At 42.0% G+C, this 24,772-nt stretch overlaps 1 protein-coding gene across 1 annotated transcript; it reads left to right on the forward strand.

The window, feature by feature from the left end:
- The first annotated feature begins 7,840 nt into the window (after positions 1–7,840).
- Positions 7,841–18,263, forward strand: LOC119323468 (ultraviolet-B receptor UVR8-like). Its single transcript, XM_037597137.1, has 15 exons — positions 7,841–8,184; positions 8,273–8,349; positions 10,621–10,699; positions 13,048–13,107; positions 13,542–13,643; positions 13,733–13,826; positions 14,204–14,246; positions 14,325–14,370; positions 14,464–14,504; positions 14,619–14,721; positions 16,088–16,142; positions 16,226–16,292; positions 16,475–16,511; positions 17,555–17,634; positions 17,805–18,263. Exons 1-15 carry the CDS (start codon positions 7,935–7,937, stop codon positions 17,928–17,930), a joined length of 1,260 nt encoding a protein of 419 aa, XP_037453034.1. The 5' UTR covers positions 7,841–7,934; the 3' UTR covers positions 17,931–18,263.
- Positions 18,264–24,772: the final 6,509 nt, after the last annotated feature.

Consider the following 24,772-nt stretch of genomic DNA (forward strand, 5'->3'; position numbering starts at 1 on the left):
AATCTCAAAATCAGAGGGCATCTTATTAAAATTTCTATATGAGTTGTTGTAGGAATTACCATAATTATTAGAGGAATTACTAGAAAATGGCCTAGGATTGAAGTTTCCTCTATACGCGTTGTTACCAAAATTATTCCTACCAACAAAATTCACATCCATAGATTCATTATCATTCTCAATCAAAGTAGACAAAGGCATATCATTAGGATCAATAGAAGCACTTTTAGTAGCAAACAATTTCATAAGTTCATCCATCTTTCCACTCAAAACATTAATTTATTCTATAGCATGAACCTTTTTACTAGTAGGTCTTTCGGTGTGCCATTGAGAATAATTAACCATAATATTATCTAGGAGTTTAGTAGCTTCTCCTAAAGTGATTTCCATAAAAGTACCTCCCGCGGCCGAATCTAAAAGATTTCTAGAAGCAAAATTCAATCCGGCATAAAATTTTTGTATGATCATCCATAAATTCAAACCATGTGTAGGGCAATTATGTATCATTAATTTCATCCTCTCCCAAGATTGTGCAACATGCTCTTGATCAAGTTGCTTAAAATTCATAATATCGTTTCTAAGAGAGATGATCTTAGCAGGAGGAAAATACTTAGAGATAGAAGCATCTTTGCACTTATTCCATGAATCAATACTATTTCTGGGCAAAGATGAAAACCAAGTTTTAGCACGATCTCTAAGTGAAAACGGAAATAACTTCAATTTAATAATATCATTATCCATGTCTTTCTTCTTTTGCATATCGCACAAATCAACAAAGTTGTTTAGATGAGTAGCGGCATCTTCACTAGGAAGGCCGTAGAATTGATCTTCCATAACAAGATTCAACAAAGCAGCATTGACTTCACAAGATTCAACATCATTAAGAGGAGCAATTGGAGTGCTAAGAAAATCATTATTATTGGCATTGGAAAAGTCACACAATTTAGTATTATCTTGAGCCATTGTGACAAGCAATCCAACACACAAGAACACGAGAGACAAGCGAAAAAGAGACGAACAGAAAAGAGAGGGCGAATAAAACGACAAGGGTGAAGTGGGGAAGAGGAAAACGAGAGGCAAATGGCAAATAATGTAATGCAAGGGATATGAGTTTGTGATGGGTACTTGGTATGTATTGACTTGAGTGAAGACCTCCCCGGTAACGGCGCCAGAAATCCTTCTTGCTACCTCCTGAGCATGTGTTGGTTTTTACCTTAAAGAGGAAAGGGTGATGCAGCAAAGTAGCGTAAGTATTTTCCTCAGTTTTTGAGAACCAAGGTATCAATCCAATAGGAGGCTCCTCACAAGTCCCTCGCACCTACACAAACAAACAAGAACCTCACAATCAACGCGATAAATGGGTTGTCAATCCCTTCACGACCACTTGCGAAAGTGAGATCTGATAGAGACAATATGATAAGATAAATATTTTTGGTATTTTTATGATATAGATTGAAAAGTAAAGATTGCAAAATAAAGTAGATTGGAAACTTATATGATAGAGAATAGACCCGGGGGCCATAGGTTTCACTAGTGGCTTCTCTCAAGATAGCATAATTATTACGGTGGGTGAACAAATTATTGTCGAGCAATTGATAGAAAAGTGCATAGTTATGAGAATATCTAGGCATGATCATGTATATAGGCATCACGTCCACAACAAGTAGACCGACTCCTGCCTGCATCTACTACTATTACTCCACACATCGACCGCTATCTAGCATGCATCTAGAGTATTAAGTTCATAAGAACAGAGTAACACATTAAGCAAGATGACATGATGTAGAGGGATAAACTCAAGCAATATGATATAAACCCCATCTTTTTATCCTCGATGGCAGCATTACAATACGTGCCTTGCTGCCCCTGCTGTCACTGGGAAAGGACACTGCAAGATTGAACCCAAAGCTAAGCACTTCTCCCATTGCAAGAAAGATCAATCTAGTAGGCCAAAGCAAACTGATAATTCGAAGAGACTTGCAAAGATAACCAATCATACATAAAAGAATTCAGAGGAGTTCAAATATTTCTCATAGATAAACTTGATCATAAACCCACAATTCATTGGATCTCGACAAACACACCACAAAAAGAGTTACATCGAATAGATCTCCAAGAAGATCAAGGAGAACTTTGTATTGAGATTCAAAGAGAGAGAAGAAGCCATCTAGCTAATAACTATGGTTCCGAAGGTCTGTGGTAAACTACTCACAACTCATTGGACAGGCCTTGGTGATGATGTAGAAGCCCTCCGTGATTGATTCCCCCTCCGGCGGAGCGCCGAAAAAGGCTCCAAGATGGGATCTCCTGGGTACAGAAAGTTGCGGTAGTGGAAATAGTTTTTCGTGGTGCTCCTGGATGGTTTCAGGGTCCGTAGATATATATAGGCAAAGGAGGCAGGTCAGGGGAGCCACGAGGGGCCCACGAGGTAGGGGGCGCCCCCAGGGCGCGCCCTACACCCTCGTGGCCACCTCGGCTGCTTCTTGTGACGTCCACTCCAAGTCTCCTGGATTGCATTTGTTCCGAAAAGATCGCTCCCAAAGGTTTCATTCCGTTTGGACTCCGTTTGATATTCCTTTTCTGCAAAACACTAAAATAGGCAAAAAAAACAGCAATTTGGGCTGGGCCTCTAGTTAGTAGGTTAGTCCCAAAAAATGACATAAAAGTGTATAGTAAAGCCCATAAACATCCAAAGCGGGTAATATAATAGCTTGGAACAATCAAAAATTATAGATACGCTGGAGACGTATCAGGCATAGCCAACAGCGGGCGGTGCGGGCGCAGGCCTGCACGAGGCGGCTGGGTCGCGGCTGGTAGTGGGGGCATGCGTCGAGGCCCGGTGGGGTAGCTCGGCGGTTGCAGCGCAGTGCAGGCAGCAGTGAGCGGCGACGAGCAGGGCGCGGCCACGGAGCGGCGAACGCGAGTAGTAGAGGAGAGCAGGAGCAGACAGTGCAGGCGGCTGCAAGCGCGGGTCGCACGCATAAACGACGCAGTCCATGGCAGTGCGCGGCCAGGCGAGGAAAGGCAGGGGTGGCTGTAGGCGGGCGACGATGGGAGCAAGCGCGCGCGGGTGCTAGGGCGCAGCTGCAGGTAGTCAGGGGTATGCAGTCGTGTGCGCGGACCTGATGCTCCGGCCATGGCGGCCTAGCACGGGGACGTCCTCAACGGTGATAGATCGAAGCAGGGGAAGAGGGGATCTAGGAGAGGAGCTCACAGCAATCTTGGGGGCGCAGTCGAGGAGGCCGGGGGTAGACCGGAGCGGCAGGAATCGACGACGACGGTCAGCGATGTAGGTGACGAAGACGACGGTGATGGCGAGTGTACAGAGCCCTCCCCCCCGTCCAACCCAATAGCATAGACAAAGGAGGCGATGGTGGTGAAGCTCCTGGACACATCCGATGGCTGAGGTGGGAACGGGTCGCGGCATCGACGACGGCAAGGCGAGGGCCGAGCATCACGGGGAAGAAAACAACACGAAGGGGGGGAGTGGGGGCTAGGGTTCGTGTCTAGGGGTTAGGGGAAGGTCAAATGCATCACGGGGAAGCTGCGGATGGACGGCGCGTGGCAATCGAAGCCATGGACGCGGCGCGTGCATCCACGGTGTCTGTGATGAATAGGGAAGAAGGAGATAGGGGAAGTTGGGCTGGGTTGTTGCACTGTGCATCAGGCCCAGGTGCAAAGTAGCTCCTTTTAGCTCTTTTCTCTTTTCCTTTTCGATTTTCTGTTTTGCATTTTTGCCTTAGCTTTGCATTTAGTCTCTATACTAAATATATTTTGCCAGGGTTGAAACTTGGCACATAATTCTAGTGCATTAGCCTAGGGCCACACACAAAGTTTCAGGTGGTTTCGGAAACGTAAGGATATTTGTTGGAATTTAAACGACCAACTTAAATGTTGATGGTCCACTAAAATATTTCCAGGGCCAGAATCAAAACCCAATTTCAGTTGATTTCTTCAGCACAATTTCCAGGGGATTATTTGCAAATTTATGAACACTCTTATTTTAATATTTGAAGAACTATTTTTCACTTCTATTAAGAATTTAAATTTGAGTTGAATTAATTATTTAATTGCATTTTAAGTATGAAAATATGAGGACATGGCATATTAGGGGAAGATCACTATAGCTTGATTATTGGGGCGTTACACTTTATACACTAGATGCATGCTGGATAGTAGTCGATGTGTGGAGTAATAGTAGTAGATGCAGGCAGGAGTCGGTCTACTAATCTTGGACGTGATGCCTATATACATGATCATTGCCTTGGATATCATTATAATTATTTGCTCTTCTATCAATCGCCCAACAGTAATTTGTTCACCCACCATATGCTATTTTCTCGAGAGATGCCTCTGGTGAAATCTACGGCCCCCGGGTCTATTTCCTATCATATTATTTTCATATATACTAATCCAAAAATACCTTGCTGCATTTTTTATTTACTTATTTTATTTCATGTTTTTGCTAGATCTATTTATCCAATCTCATACAATTTAATCTATCTCAATACCGAGGAGGGATTGATAACCCTTCTTACGCGTTGGGTTGCAAGTTTTTGTGGTTTGTGTGCATGTGTTGTTTATATAGTGTTGCTTGGTTCTCCTACTGGATTGACAACCTTGGTTTCATAACTGAGGGAAATAATTACCGTTGTTGTGTTGCATCATCCTCTCCTCTTCGGGAAAATACTAATGTAGATACAAGCAATCACTCATCATGTTGTTCATCGGCATATGGATTTGTGGGGTTGCCGATTCATGAGAGTTAGGATACATATGTTGTATGTTGCTAAAATCATAAAAATTTGAAGCATGAAGATTATTTTTGCATCAACCCTTGCACGTAATTAGATGCATGATCGATGAAACTAGAGCTAGCCGATACATTATGCTCATTAAGCGATCCAGCAACAACATATGAATTACTTGCATCTACAAAGGGGAATTGGGTATTCATATTACCTTTGTAGATCACAACCTCTTGATGATGATCTCTTCGTAGCAAGAATGGGCTGGAGACCATTCGAATCTTCATCCCCAACAGAGTCATCAAAAAGTGTGTTCGCACACGAACACGTCATCGTGTACCCTCGACACCGAGAGTGATGCACCGCAGCTCACGTCAAAGGAGACCCATTCGGAAGGGCGGTACACAAGAAATCCGGCGGGTGTTTTTGTAGACCCAAAACCCCACACGCCCGGGAGGGACCCCGTCAGGGCGCGCGACGGCTATGGGCTGGCCTAGGCCGACCTGATCACCCCCAGGGCCTCGAGGTTCGCTGCCCTACAACAAGAAGAACGAACGAAGAACGAGGAAGAAGAAGAACAATGGAGAGGAAAAAGTGGTAGATGATGTTGTCGATTGTGTGTTGTTCAATCGACAATCACCTCTTATCTATTTATAAGGCGTGTGGACTTCTCGTACAAGAGAAGGACTCCAAATCCTGTCCAAATCTTTCCAAAATTAACCAAACTCGGATTTAGGCAAGTGTGAGACAACATTTCAGTTTTTGGGTCTCACAGGCCACAAACAATCTTGGATGAAGATGCACCCAGAAGAAAATTTGACCGTTTCAACGAGACAAACAACCTTCTTGTTAAATGTTTTTTGATTTGCGGTCATCTTGAAGGACTAATCACCCCTGCAATCATCAGATTCGTGGAGATACACGATTTCGGTTTGGACCAGATTGCCCGCTTGACCGGACCAGACTGTCCGGTCACAACGGAAGGTTCTGACGTGTTTCTCGACCCAGACCGAACTGGCTGGTCCCAATTACCGGATAGTCCGGTAGCAACAGGAGGTTTTGGGCGTCCGGCCATCTCCATGATTTCTGCAACATTGCATGTTTTGCCTCTTTTGCATACAATCTCGGATCAAGACGATTTATATATCAAAACCATCCGTTTTGACGAAACGAAGACAATCCATGTAGAAACATTTCTGATATGAGGCCATCCTGGAGGCTTAATTGGCCGAACAATACTCTGAATACAAAAACTTAGTACTTTAAGCATAGTTCCGGCCCTTGAGATTAGAACGGACGACGATGGCTCAAACTTCAAAGATGTTCATGTCGACAATACAATTTTTTTATATATAGATCACTTCTCCATTTAAAGCCATCTTAATTAAGTTTTTGACCTTGGCAAAATTTGATGTCAACAAAGTGAGGGGAGGGGGATGATGCCCGAGAAGGGGGAATGTAGCTTTGTGCATCGCCGGCGCACCGCTTAAATAGCCGCAATCAGGCCAGGTGAAGGGACGGTCAACCCGCTTAAGCGGCGCAACGGCTGAAGTTGGTTCTCGGGATGCGACGTATGCATTGAAGCAGTTACGCCCGAGAGGTCACGTCCGTCTGCGCCGCCCTTTCGGCCGGTCAAACCGCGAGCACCGCGGGCATCAATGTCATCCATTGCATGCTCTGGACCAACATGAATGCGGTGCGTCAAGCGATGCGGGCGTTTGATGAAATGCGCGGGAGAGGCGAGTGCGATCTTTGAGTGAGCCAGTTTAGTCAGGAGCTGGCGTGGCAGCGGTCCATACGCTCGCAAAACCCATCACTTTGTCTTCGATATGCCGAAATTAACACGTCCAGACCGCTTGCCGGACCGATACAGACCCATGTTGGATGATACAACACGCGCGGTCCGGACGTATGGGGCAACTTTTTTTTTGCATGATAATACATGTCTCATTTATATCATAAAGATGAAAGTGCAAGTCATGTAAGGACTGACATGACAAAATTGAAAAGATAGCAGAACATCTCTGAGTTTGACGCCAACGCCCGTCACCTGCCTCCGGCACCACCATAGTAGCCACCAAAGAAAATAATGATGAATCACCTCCTCACCCGAGCTCGACACGGTTCCATTGCTGATATGCAGCTTTGCGGACCTCCAAGGTGGCTCACCAAAAGTGAAGCCCTTGTCGTTGAACGAATCAGACCGAGGCAACACCCCGGACACGCCATCGAACTTCAAATCTGGCACCCCACCACGACTAAGATGCCGAAGGAGGAAATCATACCCGCCATCCACGAACCACGGACCCAGCACACGTTCCGTCTTTCTAGATGTCGTTGATGCAAACCATAATTTGCATCCGCTCCTGGACTACCTCTCAAGCTCCACGCCGACGCTGGAGCAAACATTGTCGCAACGACGGAGCCCGAGGACACAGGTCCATCATGAGGATGCCGCCGCCACCACACCATCCTTACTTGAGCAGACTGGTTTTTAAATTCATCCTCAACCATAGGACCGATGACCTTGTCAGAGAAGGATCCAAAGAATCTTTATTCAACGCTTTCATCGTCGTCGCCGAAGCAAGACGATGAACAACCTAAAAATCTAGACTACAAAAAAGTAAAAATGATCCACACGCGTGAATCCGGCGATCCCCCTCACCACCGACGACCGAGGTCGTCGGCGAAGGGGAGTCGCCGGAGAACGGCGCTGGAAGATTGGACTCTCCTGGCGGCGGCTAGGGTTCCAGCCGTCAGGAGCTGGCGTGGCAGCGGTCCATACGCTCGCAAAACCCATAACTTTGTCTTCGATATGCTGAAATTAAAACGTCTAGACCGCCGGACCGATACAGACCCATGCCAGCGGAAATTTCTACAACTTTCTCATGAAATCCGGACGTATGGGACAGCCTGCGGGTCGGCGTTGGAAATGTCCCTAGTAACTGTACTGATTTACAGCCAATACTATATGTATTCATTTGATGTGAGTGTCAGATTTTAGAGAAAAAAAATGTTCGTTGTTTTCGTAAATGAACTGATGAACCGGACGTCTCACCGGTAAAAGCCTGAACCGACGACAGTTCGTTTCTTGTAAACTATGCTAGGAGGAGATAATCAGGTCGCCGACGTGGACTATCCGACACCGCGAGCGACGCGACCACTCCAGAGCTCCAACGCGGAACGGCGATGTGGCGGGCGAGGCGGTGGCCGCGGCCGCGATGGTTCTCGTCCGACACGGCGGCAGTGGGCGCCGATTCGGGCAATCCGGCGCGGCGTCGGGTGGCGGCGCTGTGGGGGAACGGGGACCACGGCCGGCTGGGGCTGGGGGCGCTGGAGTCGCGGTGGAGCCCCACGGCGTGCCCCTTCTTCCTCACGCGCCCCGCCGACCCGCCTACCTCGCTCGCCTGCGGCGGCGCCCACACCCTCTTCCTCACCGGTACGCTCCCCTCACCCTACCTGCTTCTTCTTTCCTGACATCGCAATGTAAAGGATTCCGAGAGATTCTGACCTGCCGTTTTCTTCAGAGGGTGGGCGCGTATTTGCTACGGGGCTGAACGACTTTGGGCAGCTCGGGATAGGCTCCTCGATGCCTCATACTCTGGTACTGGTTCTTGTCCGTCATACCACCCTATGTTTGTGTCTACACTGTAATCAAAGAAACTTAGGCACATTAATTCAAAGCCAGACGCTTCAGAAATAGTACTAGCTAAGACAGATTAAATCAGTGTTTGTTCTGTTCTCTTTGCGAAACCAGTCTGCTGTATGGAATATTTTTGTGTGTACAGGAGATACAGATATGCATGAAAGTGAATAGCTATATAAATATTTCAATGCTGACCATGTCGATCCTAGGTGTCGAGTGCCCAATCTGTGTGCTACAGCGAGACTTTTTCCTACCCTAGCCGCCGCCACCACCAAGGCGACTAGGGAGGCGATCTCTTTCCTCCGATCTTCACCGGCCGGGGCGCTGGCCCCCTCTCCCTTCGGCTGCTCCGGCGGCAGGAGGGAGGGGGGACCCCGTTCCTCCGCTCTGTAGTTAGGTTTTGGATTTGTAGGTCGTGGTGCGTCGTTGAGGTGGTGGGAGCGGCGCCCGGACGAATAAATCAGCCTCAACTCCACTCCCACACCGGCAGTGCCCTTCATGGCGGCGTCTCAGAGTTGATGGCATCGTGTCTCTGCCAATCCCACAGATCGGCAGCGTTAGGGTTCATGGATGGTGTTGGCGAGGCGGCGGCGGTGACTCCATCAGGTGTGTCTCTCCTTCTGCTCTGTCCCCGTTGCTGTGGCGTTGTCTCCGACGTCATGGTGGAGCAAGGAGGTTTTGTCGTTCAGGAGTACGCGCAGGCGGTTGTCTGTGCAAGTGACAGCTGGAAGATGGAGTTTCTTGTGCTGGGTCTGTGGTCGAAGGCTGGCAGTTCTGATTTCCTCCTCCGACGTAGTCGTCATGCGGGGGTGTCAGTTCTGAAGTTTGATGGCGTGTCCGGGGACATGTTGCCCCGGTCTGATTCTTTCAATGGCTATGGTTTTGGTTCTGGCAAACTACTTTGGAGGTCCGTAAAGCTGCTGATCAGCGATGGAGCCGCGTCGAGCTTGGGTGAAGAGGTGATCTGTCTTTTTACACTTTGGTGGCTGCTTCGGTGGTGTCAAAGGAAAAGGGCAGACGCTGGTATTTTGCATAGGATTTTCCTATTTTTTCAGTCATGTATGGTCGGTGCTTACGTGCCTTGTAACATGATCTTTATTCTATACAAATGAGACACGTATTACCATGCAAAAAAATAAAATATAAATATTTCAATGTCGGTATAATGTTTTACACCAGATGTTTGATTCCTCCCGCTTAAGAAATTAAGCAGATTGAATCTCCAAGGCATCTATTGACATACAATTTATGTATATTACAGTCAACGTTTACGAGTCGACGAGTCGATGAGTCGTTCTAAGGTTGAGACTCATAGACTAATCGTGACTAGTCTAGACTACTGCTGGACTAGTCGACATGGTACTGTAGTTCACAACTTGCAGTAATCAATTACTAAAACCTAGTATTAATATGTAATATATACTATAGAAAGTGCATTGGAGCGTCAATTTGTCCTGCAGATTAGGCCAGTAAGCATATTTCCATGTTGGATCCTTGCTCCTAGTTGGCTTCTTGCAGGATCCTTCGATGGATCATATTGCTCATTGGCCTGAGCTGCAGCTGCTGAATACAATACTTGAGATATTTCCGGCGTAGACATTGCACTTCACTACTTCAGACCTAAAGATCTTGAAACTAAAGCAAACAAAACGAAATAAGGAAGAGGGTAGGGGGTAAAAATCGAATCAAAGAAGGGAAGAAGAGAAGGGACAAATTACTTTGCTAGTATGCTTGCTTGCTTACTGCAACCTGAGGGAAGAGCGGATCCAGTAGCCAGAAGGCAGCAGAGGGAGGGAGACCGTAGGGGCAGATCTAGGGAGAGCAGAAGCAATGGAGGGAAAGGACCAGAGCAGAGGAGTGCAGATCCATGGAGAGCAGAAGCAATGGAGGGAAAGGGGCAGGGTGGCTGGCCCACTTATCCCCTCCCAATCCCTAAAAAAATTAAAAAAATGAGTCGAACGACTCAAGGTGCACGACTAATCTAGACTAGTCTACGACTAGTCCTTCAACTCCTCGACTCGGCGAACTAGTCTACACGAGGTTTCTAGTCGACACCGAGAATGCGACTCATAGACTAGTCTAGCGACTAGTCTCGACTAGTCCCTCGACTCGTAATCAATGGTTACAGTTCTTTTTTGGGGTTCTCTTGTCTGTTTATTATTTACCCTTGTAGGTCATTTGTCAACACATCCATGTTCTTCCAATGACAGGTTTTTATTTTACATGTAGGACCCTGTTGAAGTCTCTGGATTTCACGAGAAAGTTGTACAAATTTCAGCTGGCAACCATCATTCTTGTGCAGTAACAGGTGAGCGAAAAAAGTAAGGTGCAGTTATGTGCCTAGGTTTGCTTTACCAGAAGAAGGTTAATGTATATATTGAGAAGGGGACACTGGAAACAGCAAGACCACCTGTTATATTATTGTTAGTATTAAAATCTGACGGCCAGGGGCATGGATGCCTGATGGAGCTCCTAGAGCACCCAGTTGTAGTGTCCTAATAAATAAGGATTTTTCTACAAATCTGACTCAGATTTTTAAGCATGGCAAATCTTGCCATGCTCGCTGAAGGAAATTTCCATGCTCGCGACAACATAATTTGCCTTCCCAGACATCAGATTTGCCATGCTTTAAAATCTGACGTCATATTTTTAGCATTTCTGATAATAAATAAGATTGAGCGAGCTGTCCATTAATAAAGTTTTCTTTTAAATTATGTTATGTGCCTAAAGCCCTCCATCCGGGTTTGTAAGGCCTATTAATCTTTTCTTAAGTTGAACTAGTTAAAGTTTGACCAAGTGTATACAAAAAATAATACAATATATGCAATACTCAATGAATACATTATGAAAACATAGTTCATGATATATCTAAGGATATTGATTTGGTAGTATAGATGCTGATTTTTTAAGACAACGATAATGGGCCTTATAAACCCAGATGTATGGAGAATGTGGCTGATTGATCAACCTTTACTATCAATGGCCAAGTATTTTATCCTACTTATAAAGGTTGGAGTTGGTGGCGAGTTCACATGTGGGATCAACAACCTTCACAAATAAAACAAATGCACAATGGGTGGCATAGCCCGTAGCAGAAGTCCCCTTTTTTTATCCACTTCTTTATTACCCCAGAGGGGCCCACTCTGGTGGGACCGAGAACTCCTGCCCATATGTGGACTAGCAACCTTCAAAAGACGTAAATATAGGAATGTACTTTTAATTCACATGTGGGACCCAGCACAAATAAATAAATATGCTACAGACTACTTTGATGTGAGACTCCACCTGAAAATCATGCTCTTGGTTTTAGTTTTCCTTCCCAACCAATTTTCTAGTTCTATATCATAGCATAGGACAGCAAACAAATAATAATTCCAACCCCGATGATAGACCTTGTCCTCTTGCCTGATCGCCGACCTTGTGCAGTCAACTTGCTAATGCACATCATGTGTTTCAACATTCAAAATGTTATCTCACTTTAAATCTTCAAAGGACCTACTATGGTTGCTTAAGATTCTCCAACGCCCGTCGCATGGCCCCTCATGGTATTTTTGCTTTCTTACAATTGTGAACCTCACAGCGGCTGCCGGACACCAACGTCTTTTGGTGATTCCTAAGCCGGTGGGCTAACTCCTCATCTTCTTTATGGCTTCGCAGCAGCGCACGGGCATTATGCTAGTGATCAAGTAATTTTGAACTCCTTGTTTCTGTGTGGCGTACACAATATACTCTATGTCTTCAACATTACATTGCAGTAGAAGCTGATTGTAAATATTAGTGGACCTTCTGTGGCTCAGTACTATATATCCATATATAAACAAATGAGACAGGCAACTACAAATATGCAACAGAAATATGCACTAATTGGGCTTCATTTTCATAAGAAAGGATGGATATCTTGAATTGTGCACTTTACCTGGACGGCTGGACCTAAACTGTCCATCCATGCCGTTGAAACATCTTATTGCTCGTAGTACCTTCATAAGTTGTGTAGAATTATATAAGATTATTATTTAGTATTGATGATTGAGTACTGAAGGGGAGCCTTGGCGCAGTGGTAAAGCTGCTGCCTTGTGACCATGAGGTCACAGGTTCAAGTCCTGGGAACAGCCTCTTACAGAAATGTAGGGAAAGGCTGCGTACAATAGACCCAAAGTGGTCGGACCCTTCCCCGGACCCTGCAAAAGCGGGAGCTACATGCACAGTGGTACTTAAGACTACTATACAAACTGTAAATGCTATGAGCTCGTTATCTTCTACTCCCCCCGTCCGAAAATACTTGTTATCAAAATGGATAAAAAGGGATGTATCTGAGGGAGTACTCCCTCCTGTTCCCTAGAAGCTGCCATTTGGTAACTTTCAAACTTTGATTATCAATGTCTTTTAAGTTATTCAGACAAGATACTTAAAAATCATACGCAACAATTTTTCTTGAAAATTACTGATAGTATATAACTTTTTGTTGGGCTTTGTAAATACATTACAATAGAAAATAGTGACCAAAGTTCTAGTTTGCCCACCGTGCCAGTGTCTTTTCGAGAACTGGAGGAAGTGTTCATTTTTTTAATCAAAATTCTTTATTATTTATGATGTACATCAGAATTTTTGCGAAACCAATTCATATTAATAAGCTTTTGTGCTATCTCTTTTCAACAGCCGATGGTGAGCTCTTCGTTTGGGGCAAAAATTCGAGTGGCCAGCTTGGCCTTGGCAAAAGTAATAATATTATCTTCTTTCTTTACACTCTTAGCACCATCCATGGTTGTACCCCCCACTTCATGCTATATGTGATAATTGAATGTTTGGACTGGATTAACAATTTGGCGTTATCAACAGTGTCTTGTTTTACACTGATTCGTGTGGGGTCATTTGATCCAACTAAAATCTGGAACATCAATTTCCCTCAAAAGAAAAAAATATATATCTGAAACATCTATGTCTAAGATTGACTTGTACATAATACTTGAGCACTTAAGCTCCAGTTTGTTCTACCTGTCTTTCCATCATCGCCTGTAGCATCCTCATGCTTCTGTTAAGATTTACTGGGTATGATGGTCTGTTGTTTCTTTCATCAATAATCTTGCTATTAAACTGAACATTTGCCATCGGCTTAAAATTCTGAATTAAAGAGCCCTTCCTACTTGGTTTAGGTGCAGGAAAAGTAGTCTCTACCCCAAGAAAGGTTGACTACTTGGCTGATGTTAGAGTGAAAATGACTGCTTTGGGATCAGAGCACTCAATTGTTGTTACAGGTGAATGTCCTATGTATTTGTGTTATAGTAATAACTTGAATATTACTGCTTTTGAGCGTCTGAAATTCCCCTGTTATTTTCTTCTTAAGAGGATGGTGAAGCCTTGAGTTGGGGAGCTGCTGGTGCTGGTAGACTTGGACATGGCCATAAATCTAGCTTCCTGGGATTCGCTATGACCTCAAAGTAAGATCACAAGTTTTTGCAGAGCACTTATTGTGGACACACCACTCTATCTCCTGGGATAGCTCATGTTGTCATTTATTTGGAAAGTATGGACATAGTAACACCTTAACCTTAAGAATGCAAAATTCTCTATCAGAAGCTGGCACTTATGTACTTAAAAAGATAATGTTCATCTCATAACAAATTCACATGTCACAAACTTAATTGCCGAAGTTCCTAGTTCCGAGATGATGTAGTATGAGTCGAGAAAAGATCTGTGTGGTATTATGTTGGATATTTCACTGTAAAACATGCTTGATGGTTTGGATTTGTTTGCACTATGCTAAAGCTATATTTATCTGGAAGGATTCTTGATAATCTGATCTTCATCTGTGCAGTGAATATACTCCAAGGTTGATAAAAAACCTTGATGGTATCAAGGTATTTTGCTTTAAGTTTTGCTGTGTCCTGATCAAATAATGACCCCCTTCTCATTGTTCATGTCGTTGCATTGGATAGATTAAAAGGATAGCTGCGGGAATGCTGCACTCAGCTTGCATTGATGGTAAGCTCACGGAAAAATTGTTTAAAGTAGTACAGTAGTCAACTGCTGATCATGATTTCTCCATCTTATGTGCTCCTTGCGTAAAAATTGCAGAAAAAGGTACTGTGTTCATGTTTGGGCAGAAGACTGAGAAGGTGGTATCCAACCAGGCCTCCTGGGACATTTTTTTTACTGTTTTTATTGAGATTTTTTCTTGGCCATAAATCTAGCTTCCTGGGATTTTCCCTGTATTTAATCCAAAATTACAGGTACTTGGAAGATCAAATGATGCACCTAGACCAAGTGCTGTTGAAGAGATACAATTTTCAGAAGAAGTTGCTTGTGGAGGTTATCATACTTGCGCCGTAACAGGTATCAGTTGTGCATGCAGAAATCAAAAGAGGAGCACTTGTTTCTGTTGCTGGCAGTAATTTGGTAGATTGAATTAGATAAAAACGTTGGTCATATGCAGTTCCAGAAGCTCCAACACCAGGTGGGGTCTAGGGAATGATCATACGAGGCAAGCCTTACCCCTGCACAGTGCAATGCAGGGAGGCCGTGTCAAACCCAGGACCTCTTGGCACAAGTGGGGAGTACTTCACCACTGCGCGAGGCCTGTCCTTCAGATTTGGTCTCTAAATAAAGAAAACAAATTTTAGGAATAGTTATACACTGATACTGATACATAACCCTTTTCGGGGGACTAGGATCTCAGGTCAAAATATCTTCATCTCTATATTGCATCTGGTGAAGCCGTGCAGACTGACAACATATCTGATCAGGCCATGGTTTGTCCTAGATGCGGTGGTGGACTGGAACAAACTGGGTAACTACCGCCATGAAGATGTCCGGATGGCATGGAATAGGGGATTGAGGAGTAGAACATAGGTTGGGGAAGGAGGAAATGAGGGAGATAACAGATTGATAAACTATTCTCTTATTGCTTCATTAAGTTTGTTACATGCTAGTCCTTAAATAAAGCGACTAACTTTGATCCACAAATCAGTTCTCAATTCATACAAGACACTCAAGATCAAACCGTGACTTTATCTTCCTAGTTAAATTGGACTGTTCCTAATTTAACTAGTCTTTGCTTGACCTTTCTATCTCTAACATAACCTATCCAATGCCCTCACGGGTATGCCCTATGTCCTGTTCCCTTGTGAACCCACAACCATAACATGTACTCCCTCCGTTCCGATTTACTCGTCGTGGTTTTAGTTCAAATTTGAACTAAAACCATGACGAGTAAATCGGAACGGAGGGAGTACAGTATAAACTTGGCATATATGGGGTTTTCGTCAATAGCACCTTATGCACTTTAAAGGATTATGCAGCTTGAGTTTTACATCCATGCATGTCCATTTTGTCTCCACAAACTGTCCCTCTATTTTCTCGAATGATCAACTGAAGCAGTTCAAATTGAACAAATTGTGGGCTTGCACATTGTAAAATCTTTATGTACTTCATAGTGGAAGCATATTTTACATGAAATTTCTAATAGTTTGTCATTCTGGAGGTCTGCCCTTTGAACTCTCTTCAATTTTGTAGCTTAATCCTTAATGCTTATTTTACTAGCATAATTACTGAATTGCTAAGCAAATATTTCTATCTCTTGGCAAGGGACATGGCTTGGATGGTGTTATATTTTTACAATTTATCAGTGACAACTATCAGTTTTATTCAACTGTTCTAAGGATCTGAAAATGGTGACATGGATACCCGTGATATTTTGCAGACCGTGGAGATTTGTACTCTTGGGGTTCAAATGAAAATGGCTGCCTTGGTCTTGGGTACTTCCATCTACTACTGCTTCTAGAAGTTTTCATTTGTATCAAACTCTGGGATTGCTGACTTGTATAGTACCTCTTTCCAGAGGTACAGGCATGGTTCGCTTCCCAGAAGTTGTAAGAAGTTCATTATTTAAGCTTCCTGTATCTAAGGTTGGTATGCAGTATGTCTAATCATTGGTTCAATTTCTATTTATACTGCAATATTTTTTCCCTTGCAAAAGAAAGCTGCTTGTTTCTTTCCATGCAAAGAAAAGACAATTCATTTCTCCCCTTGCTAAAAGGAAAATATATTTCTTGATTTCTGGCGAACCTTCACCGTGTACCTTCTGCAGGTATCCTGTGGTTGGAAGCACACAGCTGCAATTTCAGGTATCAAATTGTTTTATCATTTCTGTTGTATGCTGGGTTCTACTCCCTCTGTCCGGAAATACTTGTCATCAAAATGGATAAAAGGGGATGTATCTAGACGTATTTTAGTTCTAGATACATCTCTTTTTATCCATTTTGATGACAAGTATTTTCGGACGGAGGGAGTAAGTTCTAACCAGTACTAGAAAATTATGTTATGAAGCAATACTTATATCTTGACAAGGGGTGTCCATCATTAGGTCTCATTACACAACTTATTTTCATGGAGTTCCCTTGGCTAGACAATTGTATCTCTCAAGTATGTATAGCAACAACAAAATAGAACGATAGTTCTACTAGACTATACTTGCACTGGGTATTGAGTTGAGGATATCATGTCACAGTAATATAAAATGCAGGGTACACACACATGGCTTGACTTAACTAGTTGTACACACAATTCAGAGACACAAAACCTCGCAATAGTAAAGGGTTATTATTGTTTCATGACATCTGCCTGACTTTCCATCCCATTTTCTATGTCCATTTGAATGAACAACATAAGTATTTCATTTTTGGAAAGGAAAGCGGCAGGGGAAGGCCCTACTTTATTTTATTTTATACTCCCTCCGTTCCTAAATATTTCTCTTTATAGAGATTTCAACAAGTGACTACATACGAAGCAAAGTGAATGAATCTACACTTTAAAATATGTCTACATACATCCGTATGTTGTAACAATTTCAAATGTCTAGAAAGACAAATATTTGGGAACGGAGGGAGTAGTAAGAACCCAAATTCACACCCAAGAGGACTCGAAACCAGTTGCACCCAGTCTAAAGAAAGAATGGTGTTCTTCTATTCTTATGATATATACACCCTCTGTTTCTAAATATAAGACGTTTTGGCAGTTTAAATTAAACCATCAAGACGCCATATATTTAGGAAAGGAGGTAGTACCTGAGCAAAGTTGCCATGCTATCTTCAAATAAGATCTTATGGGTTGTCTTTTCTCTTTTGTTGCCGCATTGCCTGTGATACTCAGAACATCTCAAAACGTCCAGGTGAAGATATCTACACGTGGGGCTGGGGAGGTGCCAACGGTACCTTCTTCGAAGAGGGCCATTCTTCTGGCGGGCAATTAGTGAGTTGCTTGCTGCCACTACAACAATCTATTAGTACTTGATGCCGACGTTCGGCATCTTTGTACCTGCTTGCACAATTTCCATCAAATCATGTTAACAATGATTCTACATATCATGGTAAAACTGCTCGTTTCACCTGATTTTGATGACCAGTGCCTCTCCTTTGCAGGGGCATGGAAACGACGTCGACTATTGTGAGCCGATGATGGTAGAACTTGGCAAGAATGCAAGTGCTGTTCATGTATCATGTGGCTTCAATCATACAGGCGCGATACTCGAGTACGCGGAAAACTGACTGCTGTGCCATCTGCAGCACTGTAAGTGCATCCAGGCATGTTTGGTAGTACTCAGTCATACCTGCACAAGGAAAAAGATTAAGCTGACCTTGAACGAGTGATGAACTCGTCAAACAGAATTACAGGTTAGTCTAGCTGTATAGTCTTCTTTCATACATCTTCATTGTCAGCTTGTATCTATGATGTTTGATGGCCTGTAAAGAAGTGGTGTTTGACGTTGCGCAGGCTGTGATGGGCACGGCCAGTTCAAAATGTAAACATGATTTGAACTAAAATAAATCTTGTCTTTACAGTTACAAACTTGCAATGTGTTATTTATATATGGCGCTCAACTATCTCTCTTTGGTGTTGCGATTGCGTTTGACAATTGTTTTCAGTGGATGGTGTGGTTATTACGTGTCAGAATTTGAAGGGCTTGGGGCATGGTCAAATTAATGTTAAAACATATATAAAGTTAGCATTGAGTTAATATGCTACTTATGGTATTTGCCTCATTCTTTGTTCATAGGAATGTAAAAAAGAGATTTCAGTGGATTGTAAAATTCCTTTGCTTTTACCTACGAAACTCAATATGAAGGAGAAAAAACCTACATTTTCCTATGGACACTTCCTTTGAATCAAATGGATGAATAATATCCCATAGGAAAATTTTCTTATTCCTATGTTTTAATCCACTTTTCCTATAAATCAAAGAGGCCACTATTCCCTTTTGATAGGCGTGCCATCTAGCAGTGAGTGATATGGTTGTAGGAGACTTAGTTCCCTCAAGCCATGGGAGCACTTTTGAAAACATGCCCTAAAGTCAATAATGAAAGTGTCATTATGCTATTTTCTTGTTTATAATTAAGTTTATATTTCGGTGCTATAATTGCAATGGCTCTTGAATGTGAGATTCGAAGAAAACCCTATTTGCATGTGGAATGGAAAGATAAACACCAATCAGATCCCTAGTCTGGCCTCTAGACTAGCTCATGTATTGTTGATGATTCTGTTTTCTAAACCATGGTAATGTTATTGTAATAAAGATGACGACAATAATGAGAACACATTGCTAGGGTGACAATGGTGTTGGATAAACTCAAGTTATGAAATACTACCAAGTCACGTTGTCAATATTTTGTCGGTATTTTCGTAAAAAGAGTCAACGTTTACTTGTGTACTTAGACCATGCGAATATCATATATCCAGATACCATGCGAATATCATATATCCACATACCGGATGATTGCTTTGCGTTAGACATCACTTCTTAACTGGGTGATTATAAAAGCTTTCGGGTATAAAAAAAATGCGTTGTGGTATTTGATATGTCACTAGTAGAAAAGATGGCATCAGTCCCAGTTTCAGAGGGCCTTTAGTCCTGGTTCTGCAACCGGGACAAAACGATCGAGACTAATGCCCACCATTTTTAGTCCCGGTTGGCTTACGAAACGGGACTAAAGGAGCTCCGCGTGGCCGCTATGGGGCGCTCAGTCAGGAGTATCTTTAGTCTCGGTTGGTAACACCGACCAGGACTAAAAGGCAACCACGCGTCAACAGTTGCCAGGCGTTAGGTTTTTCTTTTTTGAAAGGAGGGGTTTAGGGTTTTGGAGGGTTTAGGGGTTTTCATAGTGTTTTCCCCTTTTATTTTTGTGTTTACCCTCCAATTCTTTTACATTTAGGGTTTCATTTTTATATAATGTTTTCCATTCAACTTGACGCTAGCTACTATTTCCTTCGTTCCTAAATATTTGTATTTTTAGAGATTTCAAATGAACTATCACATGCAGATGTATATAGACATATTTTAGAGTGTAGATTCACTCATTTTGCTCAGAAAGACAAATATTTAGGGACAGAGGGAGTACATATAGCAATGAAGGAACCATTACACAAGATCATCATGAATATATATATATATATATATATATATATATATATATATATATATATATATATATATATAGAGAGAGAGAGAGAGAGAGAGAGAGAGAGAGAGAGAGAGAAGTGACCTCTCTTTCTCCGTGTTTGGCCGAACAACAAATTTTCGTATATCTATTCGACGCTACTACATGTATACAATATAACATCTCTTACGGTCCCTGACATCATCTACCAGAATCCATTCGCAATTCCTGATGGTATTCTCCGTCTTTAGGTATGACATGGTCAACAAAGAATCCCGCCAATTCCTCTTAAATTGCTCGTATGCGATCATGTGGTAGGAGTTGATCCCGCTTCTTTCAGATCTAATTTAAAGAGGGTGTGTATATATATAAACACACACATCTGGTTATTCTGTTTCGCAAAACAAAATATTATTCCGTTACCCTATTTGAACTGACGGTTTCAGGCGGCTGTATTGATGATTTCGAAGCGGTTGAACTGATACTTTCAGTTTTGTTTAACAAATCGTCTTTTTTAGTTTATTTTTTTTTTGCAATTTTTTTGTCGGAATGGGGCGTGTAATATGTCGTTGGAAAGCTCTTGACAACTATATTTTAAGTATATTGAACGTTTTTGGGAAATCACTATGGTTTAAGAGCAGTTTTGAAAAAAATCCTTTTTTTAAAACCGAAAACGTGAACCGTATTTTGGACTCGATTTTACCTCTCTTTCTCCGTGTTTGGTCGAACAACAAATTTTCGTATATCTATTCGACGCTACTACATGTATACAATATAACATCTCTTACGATCCCTGACATCATCTATCAAAATCCAGTCGCAATTCCTGATGGTATTCTCCGTCTTTAGGTATGACATGGTCAACAAAGAATCCCGCCAATTCCTCTTGAATTGCTCGTATGCGATCATGTGGTAGGAGTTGATCCCGCTTCTTTCAGATCTAATTTAAAGAGGGTGTGTGTGTATACACACACACACACACACACACACACACATCTGGTTATTCTGTTTCGTGAAACAAAATATTATTCTGTTACCCTATTTGAACTGACGGTTTCAGGCGGCTGTATTGATGATTTCGAAGCGGTTGAACTGATGCTTTCAGTTTTGTTTAACAGATCGTCTTCTTTAGTTTTTTTTTTTTGCAATTTTTTTGTCGGAATGGGGCGTGTAACATGTCATTGGAAAGCTCTTGACAACTATATTTCAAGTATATTGAACGTTTTTGGGAAATCATTATGGTTTAAGAGCAGTTTTGATTTTTTTTAAAACCGAAAACGTGAACCGTATTTTGGACTCAATTTTCAAATGGTTTGTCGGAATTGAGAAAATAAGATGGCGTTGGAAAGCTGGTGAAAATCCGCATCTTCCATATATGTATTGTTTTTTCTAATTCTACATGCTTTAAAAATAATTTAAAAAACGGTGAAATTCTGGGTGAAACGTATTTTCGCGTTTTTTTAAACGGTTTGTCAGATTGACGCAAATGATACGTATTTGGAAAACTATGGAAAATGCACAACTTTTTTGTATTGAAATGTTTTTCTAATTCCTTACGGTTTAAAAATGAATTCAAATAGGGTCAAATTTGATTTCGAACACATTCTTTTAAAAGTTTGTCGAAATGAGGCAAATAATATACCGTTGGAAAGCTATCAAAAATGCGAAACTTAGTCGTGTTAAATATTTTCTCAAATTCGCAATCGTTGATGAGTAATTTTGAATACGGTGAGACACCTCGTGACGTTTTCCCGTAAAAAAATAGAGTACTTGTACTAAACTATGTATGTGTCCATACTGATTTATTTTTCACAGAGTAATTTTGAAAGATTCCAAAAAGAGAATACTTGAACCGATGCCCGTATGAATTTGTACTGAGCGTATTTTTATAGACTAGACTTTAGTCTGTTTTTTTGGTATGATTTTCCTCATAACTTTTCAATGGTACATGATATCATAGTCTCCGAACTTTGCATGGTTTATATGTTGAACGGAATCATATTTTTTGAAAAGAAATAGGGTTTTTGTAACCGGAAAACTTTTTATCTCTGAAACTTATGATTTTTCTGTCAATTACCCATATTTTTTCTCAATGAGATGTGTACTCACCCAAACGAGTGTGCCAACGTTCATGGGAGAGTAATTGAACTTTGAAGACCTTTTTTTTATAAGCACATGCTATCTTTTTATAATTTTTTCTCAATGAGATGTGCACTCACCCAAACCGAGTGTGCCAACGTTCATGGGAGAGTAATTGAACTTTGAGGACCTTTTTGTATAAGCACATGCTATCTTTTTCTTACCGTCGCTTTTTCAAACTATCAAAATTGTGTTCATCGAACCTCCTGATGGCCTCGGTTGAATTATGACAGAAAAATTATGTTTGGGTATTAATTCAAATTTGTTTCCTCGTCCGAACTGATGGTGTCGTCATCTCTGAGCTAAAATTAGACTTTGAACTGATCATTGTTTTTTATTTGTAATGATCAATGTTTTTAATCCAAACCATCTTCTCCTTTCTTGCACAAACATCGAACTAAAATGTACACTTTCTTTTAAGAAGTAGAAACTTATCATCATAACAGAATTTTGAACTTGCGGCTGCTGCTACGTGTATGGATTCCATGTTTTCGTCGTCCTCATTGTGTCGTGTACTTCATCCTCAACCTGCTGTTGTCCCTCGTGCTAGTGATCAGCGTCATCATCCTCGGCTTGCGCATTGGAGGCATTATTCCATTTTATGGGTTACAACAAACACAACCACATAAACAAAAGGGAAACAAGATTAGGCACCATAGAACATTTTCCATTTTATGGGTTACAACAAACACATCAAATTCCTTTGACTTGAAAACATCAGTACCAAGAAGTAGAACTGTTTCCAAACCATGGGTCAAAGTCTGAACTTTGAACTTAGATGGAACAAAAAGTGAAGGATTCTGGACTTAAGAAATAATCCAAAGGAGCAAAACAAGAAGCGCAAACTCGTGCACAATTCGAACTACCATAAAAACTTTTTTATTGAAAGGATGAGACAGGATGCTGCAGGAGCAAAACCTCTCCCTGCCTTAACAAAAAGTAATGGGGTCTAAACTTTGTATTTCTCTCGAACAAAAACTGACAGAGTCTCAACTCAAGAAATAAACTACAGGAGCAAAAGCTGAAGTGTGACCTAGTCTAAAATTTGAACTTGTCGGGAGGCTTTTGTTGTACTGAAGTGTGACCTATTATTCATTCTACTATTCTTATTTGTCCTCCTGGCTGAAGCTAGTCAGTGCAGACCACCCTGACGGAAATCATCTTCACATTTTCTCCATTCATGGCATCCTGCTTAAAATAAAAAAAAGAGGGGATAAAAACTAGTGAAAGGGAGGACCATTGTGCTGCTATTTTGACCAGGCGTACACATAGAACAATAAAATGGATGAAATGGAACACATCATACTGTCCCCGTTGCTTCTGCCTTCCTGCCCAACCAAATCAAATCCAACTACAGACACTGCATTGAAGAACCTGCTAAATATCCACCATCAATTTTTGATCATGTCATTATCAAAATGGGTTTGATCCCATGGTTGAGACAGAAATACTGCATCGGTTTGTGATCTGATGGTCTCTCAAGATCTGAACTGATTGTATTACAAGCACCGCACAAATTCCAACAAGCTGATGTAAGTACTATTAAAAAAGTAATCAAGTTCATGTATATTAATTAATTGGGAGAAGTTTAAAAAAATAAACTTTTAATGAGAAGCATCGCACAGATTTGTTGCAACACACACATCTGTAGCAGCACACACACATTTGTAGCAGCACAAAAATAATAGCAGAGTAGATGAACTGAAAAGCATTTTAGTTTCTTGAGGCATGGTAGACAAATAGCGGCAGCGACACATCAAGAATCAGATAGGAAAATGTCCCTGTCCTGTTAAGTAAACAAACAGAATCATCCACATCATCAGCTAATAATGAGGGGGGATGTCCAATGAGCTACCAAGCAACTGCATTTGAAGGAAAGTACCAACCAAAAACCAATTATCATGTACTTATAGAGCATCCGAGAAGATGTTTCTTTTTGCACACATTTTTTCTAGGTTTTCTATTCTGAACTTGATCCAAACATTAATGGTAGTACTTCCCAAGGTGCCACATCTTTACTCACTATGATGATGTATTTGTACTACTCCATAAACATTCATGGGAGCACAAAATAAGCATATTAAAATGGTGCTCATAGGAATAGTGGCAAACACCTAAAGAGCAAGAAAAGCTAACCAATCAGCATAACAATACTTATGCATTTTAATAGCAGAAGCAGAGAAGGAGAGAGATTGCTGCGAGAGAGTGCCATTGATGCAACAGATAAGCTGGAGAAGCGCCACAGGAGTCCTTTGTTTGTGCAGGCTTGCTCCATGACCTAAACTTCTAGACTGACATTGGTACTTCAGTTTTCTTTACACAACCAACTTTCTTTTTTAATAAGCAAACTGATGGAAAACTTGAAGGTGCACTTATGTATTTCATTCAAGGTGAACTGATGCACTTGCAAAGTTAACTTATTGTGTTCCTATTTTTAACACTGAAACGGATACGTGTTCACAAAATGAATCAACTAAATTTTCCACTCAAGTATACATTTTATCAGTACTAGTAGGACTGAACCATAAGTGCAGAATTGTAGCAACATGAAGAAATAGTTTCAGGAGCTGCTCACACCGGATGTGAGGTGTTGTGCTCGTGGACGCTATCGACACCGACGACGGGATCGAGCCATCCACGGGAGCCCCGCTCATGGATGCCAACGATGGGCTCCGAGCGATCCCCGCTCGCTGACGAGCAGAAGGCGCCGGGAGGAGCCTTGCTCATGGACGTGGTCGTCTTGGCCCGCAAGGCGAAGGCAGGAGGTGGTGGCCCTTCTACTCTGGTGAAGGGGCCTAACGGCGCTTGGAAGCAGA

This window comes from Triticum dicoccoides, chromosome 1B (assembly GCF_002162155.2).
Source record: "Triticum dicoccoides isolate Atlit2015 ecotype Zavitan chromosome 1B, WEW_v2.0, whole genome shotgun sequence".
NCBI classification, from domain to species: Eukaryota; Viridiplantae; Streptophyta; class Magnoliopsida; order Poales; family Poaceae; genus Triticum; species Triticum dicoccoides.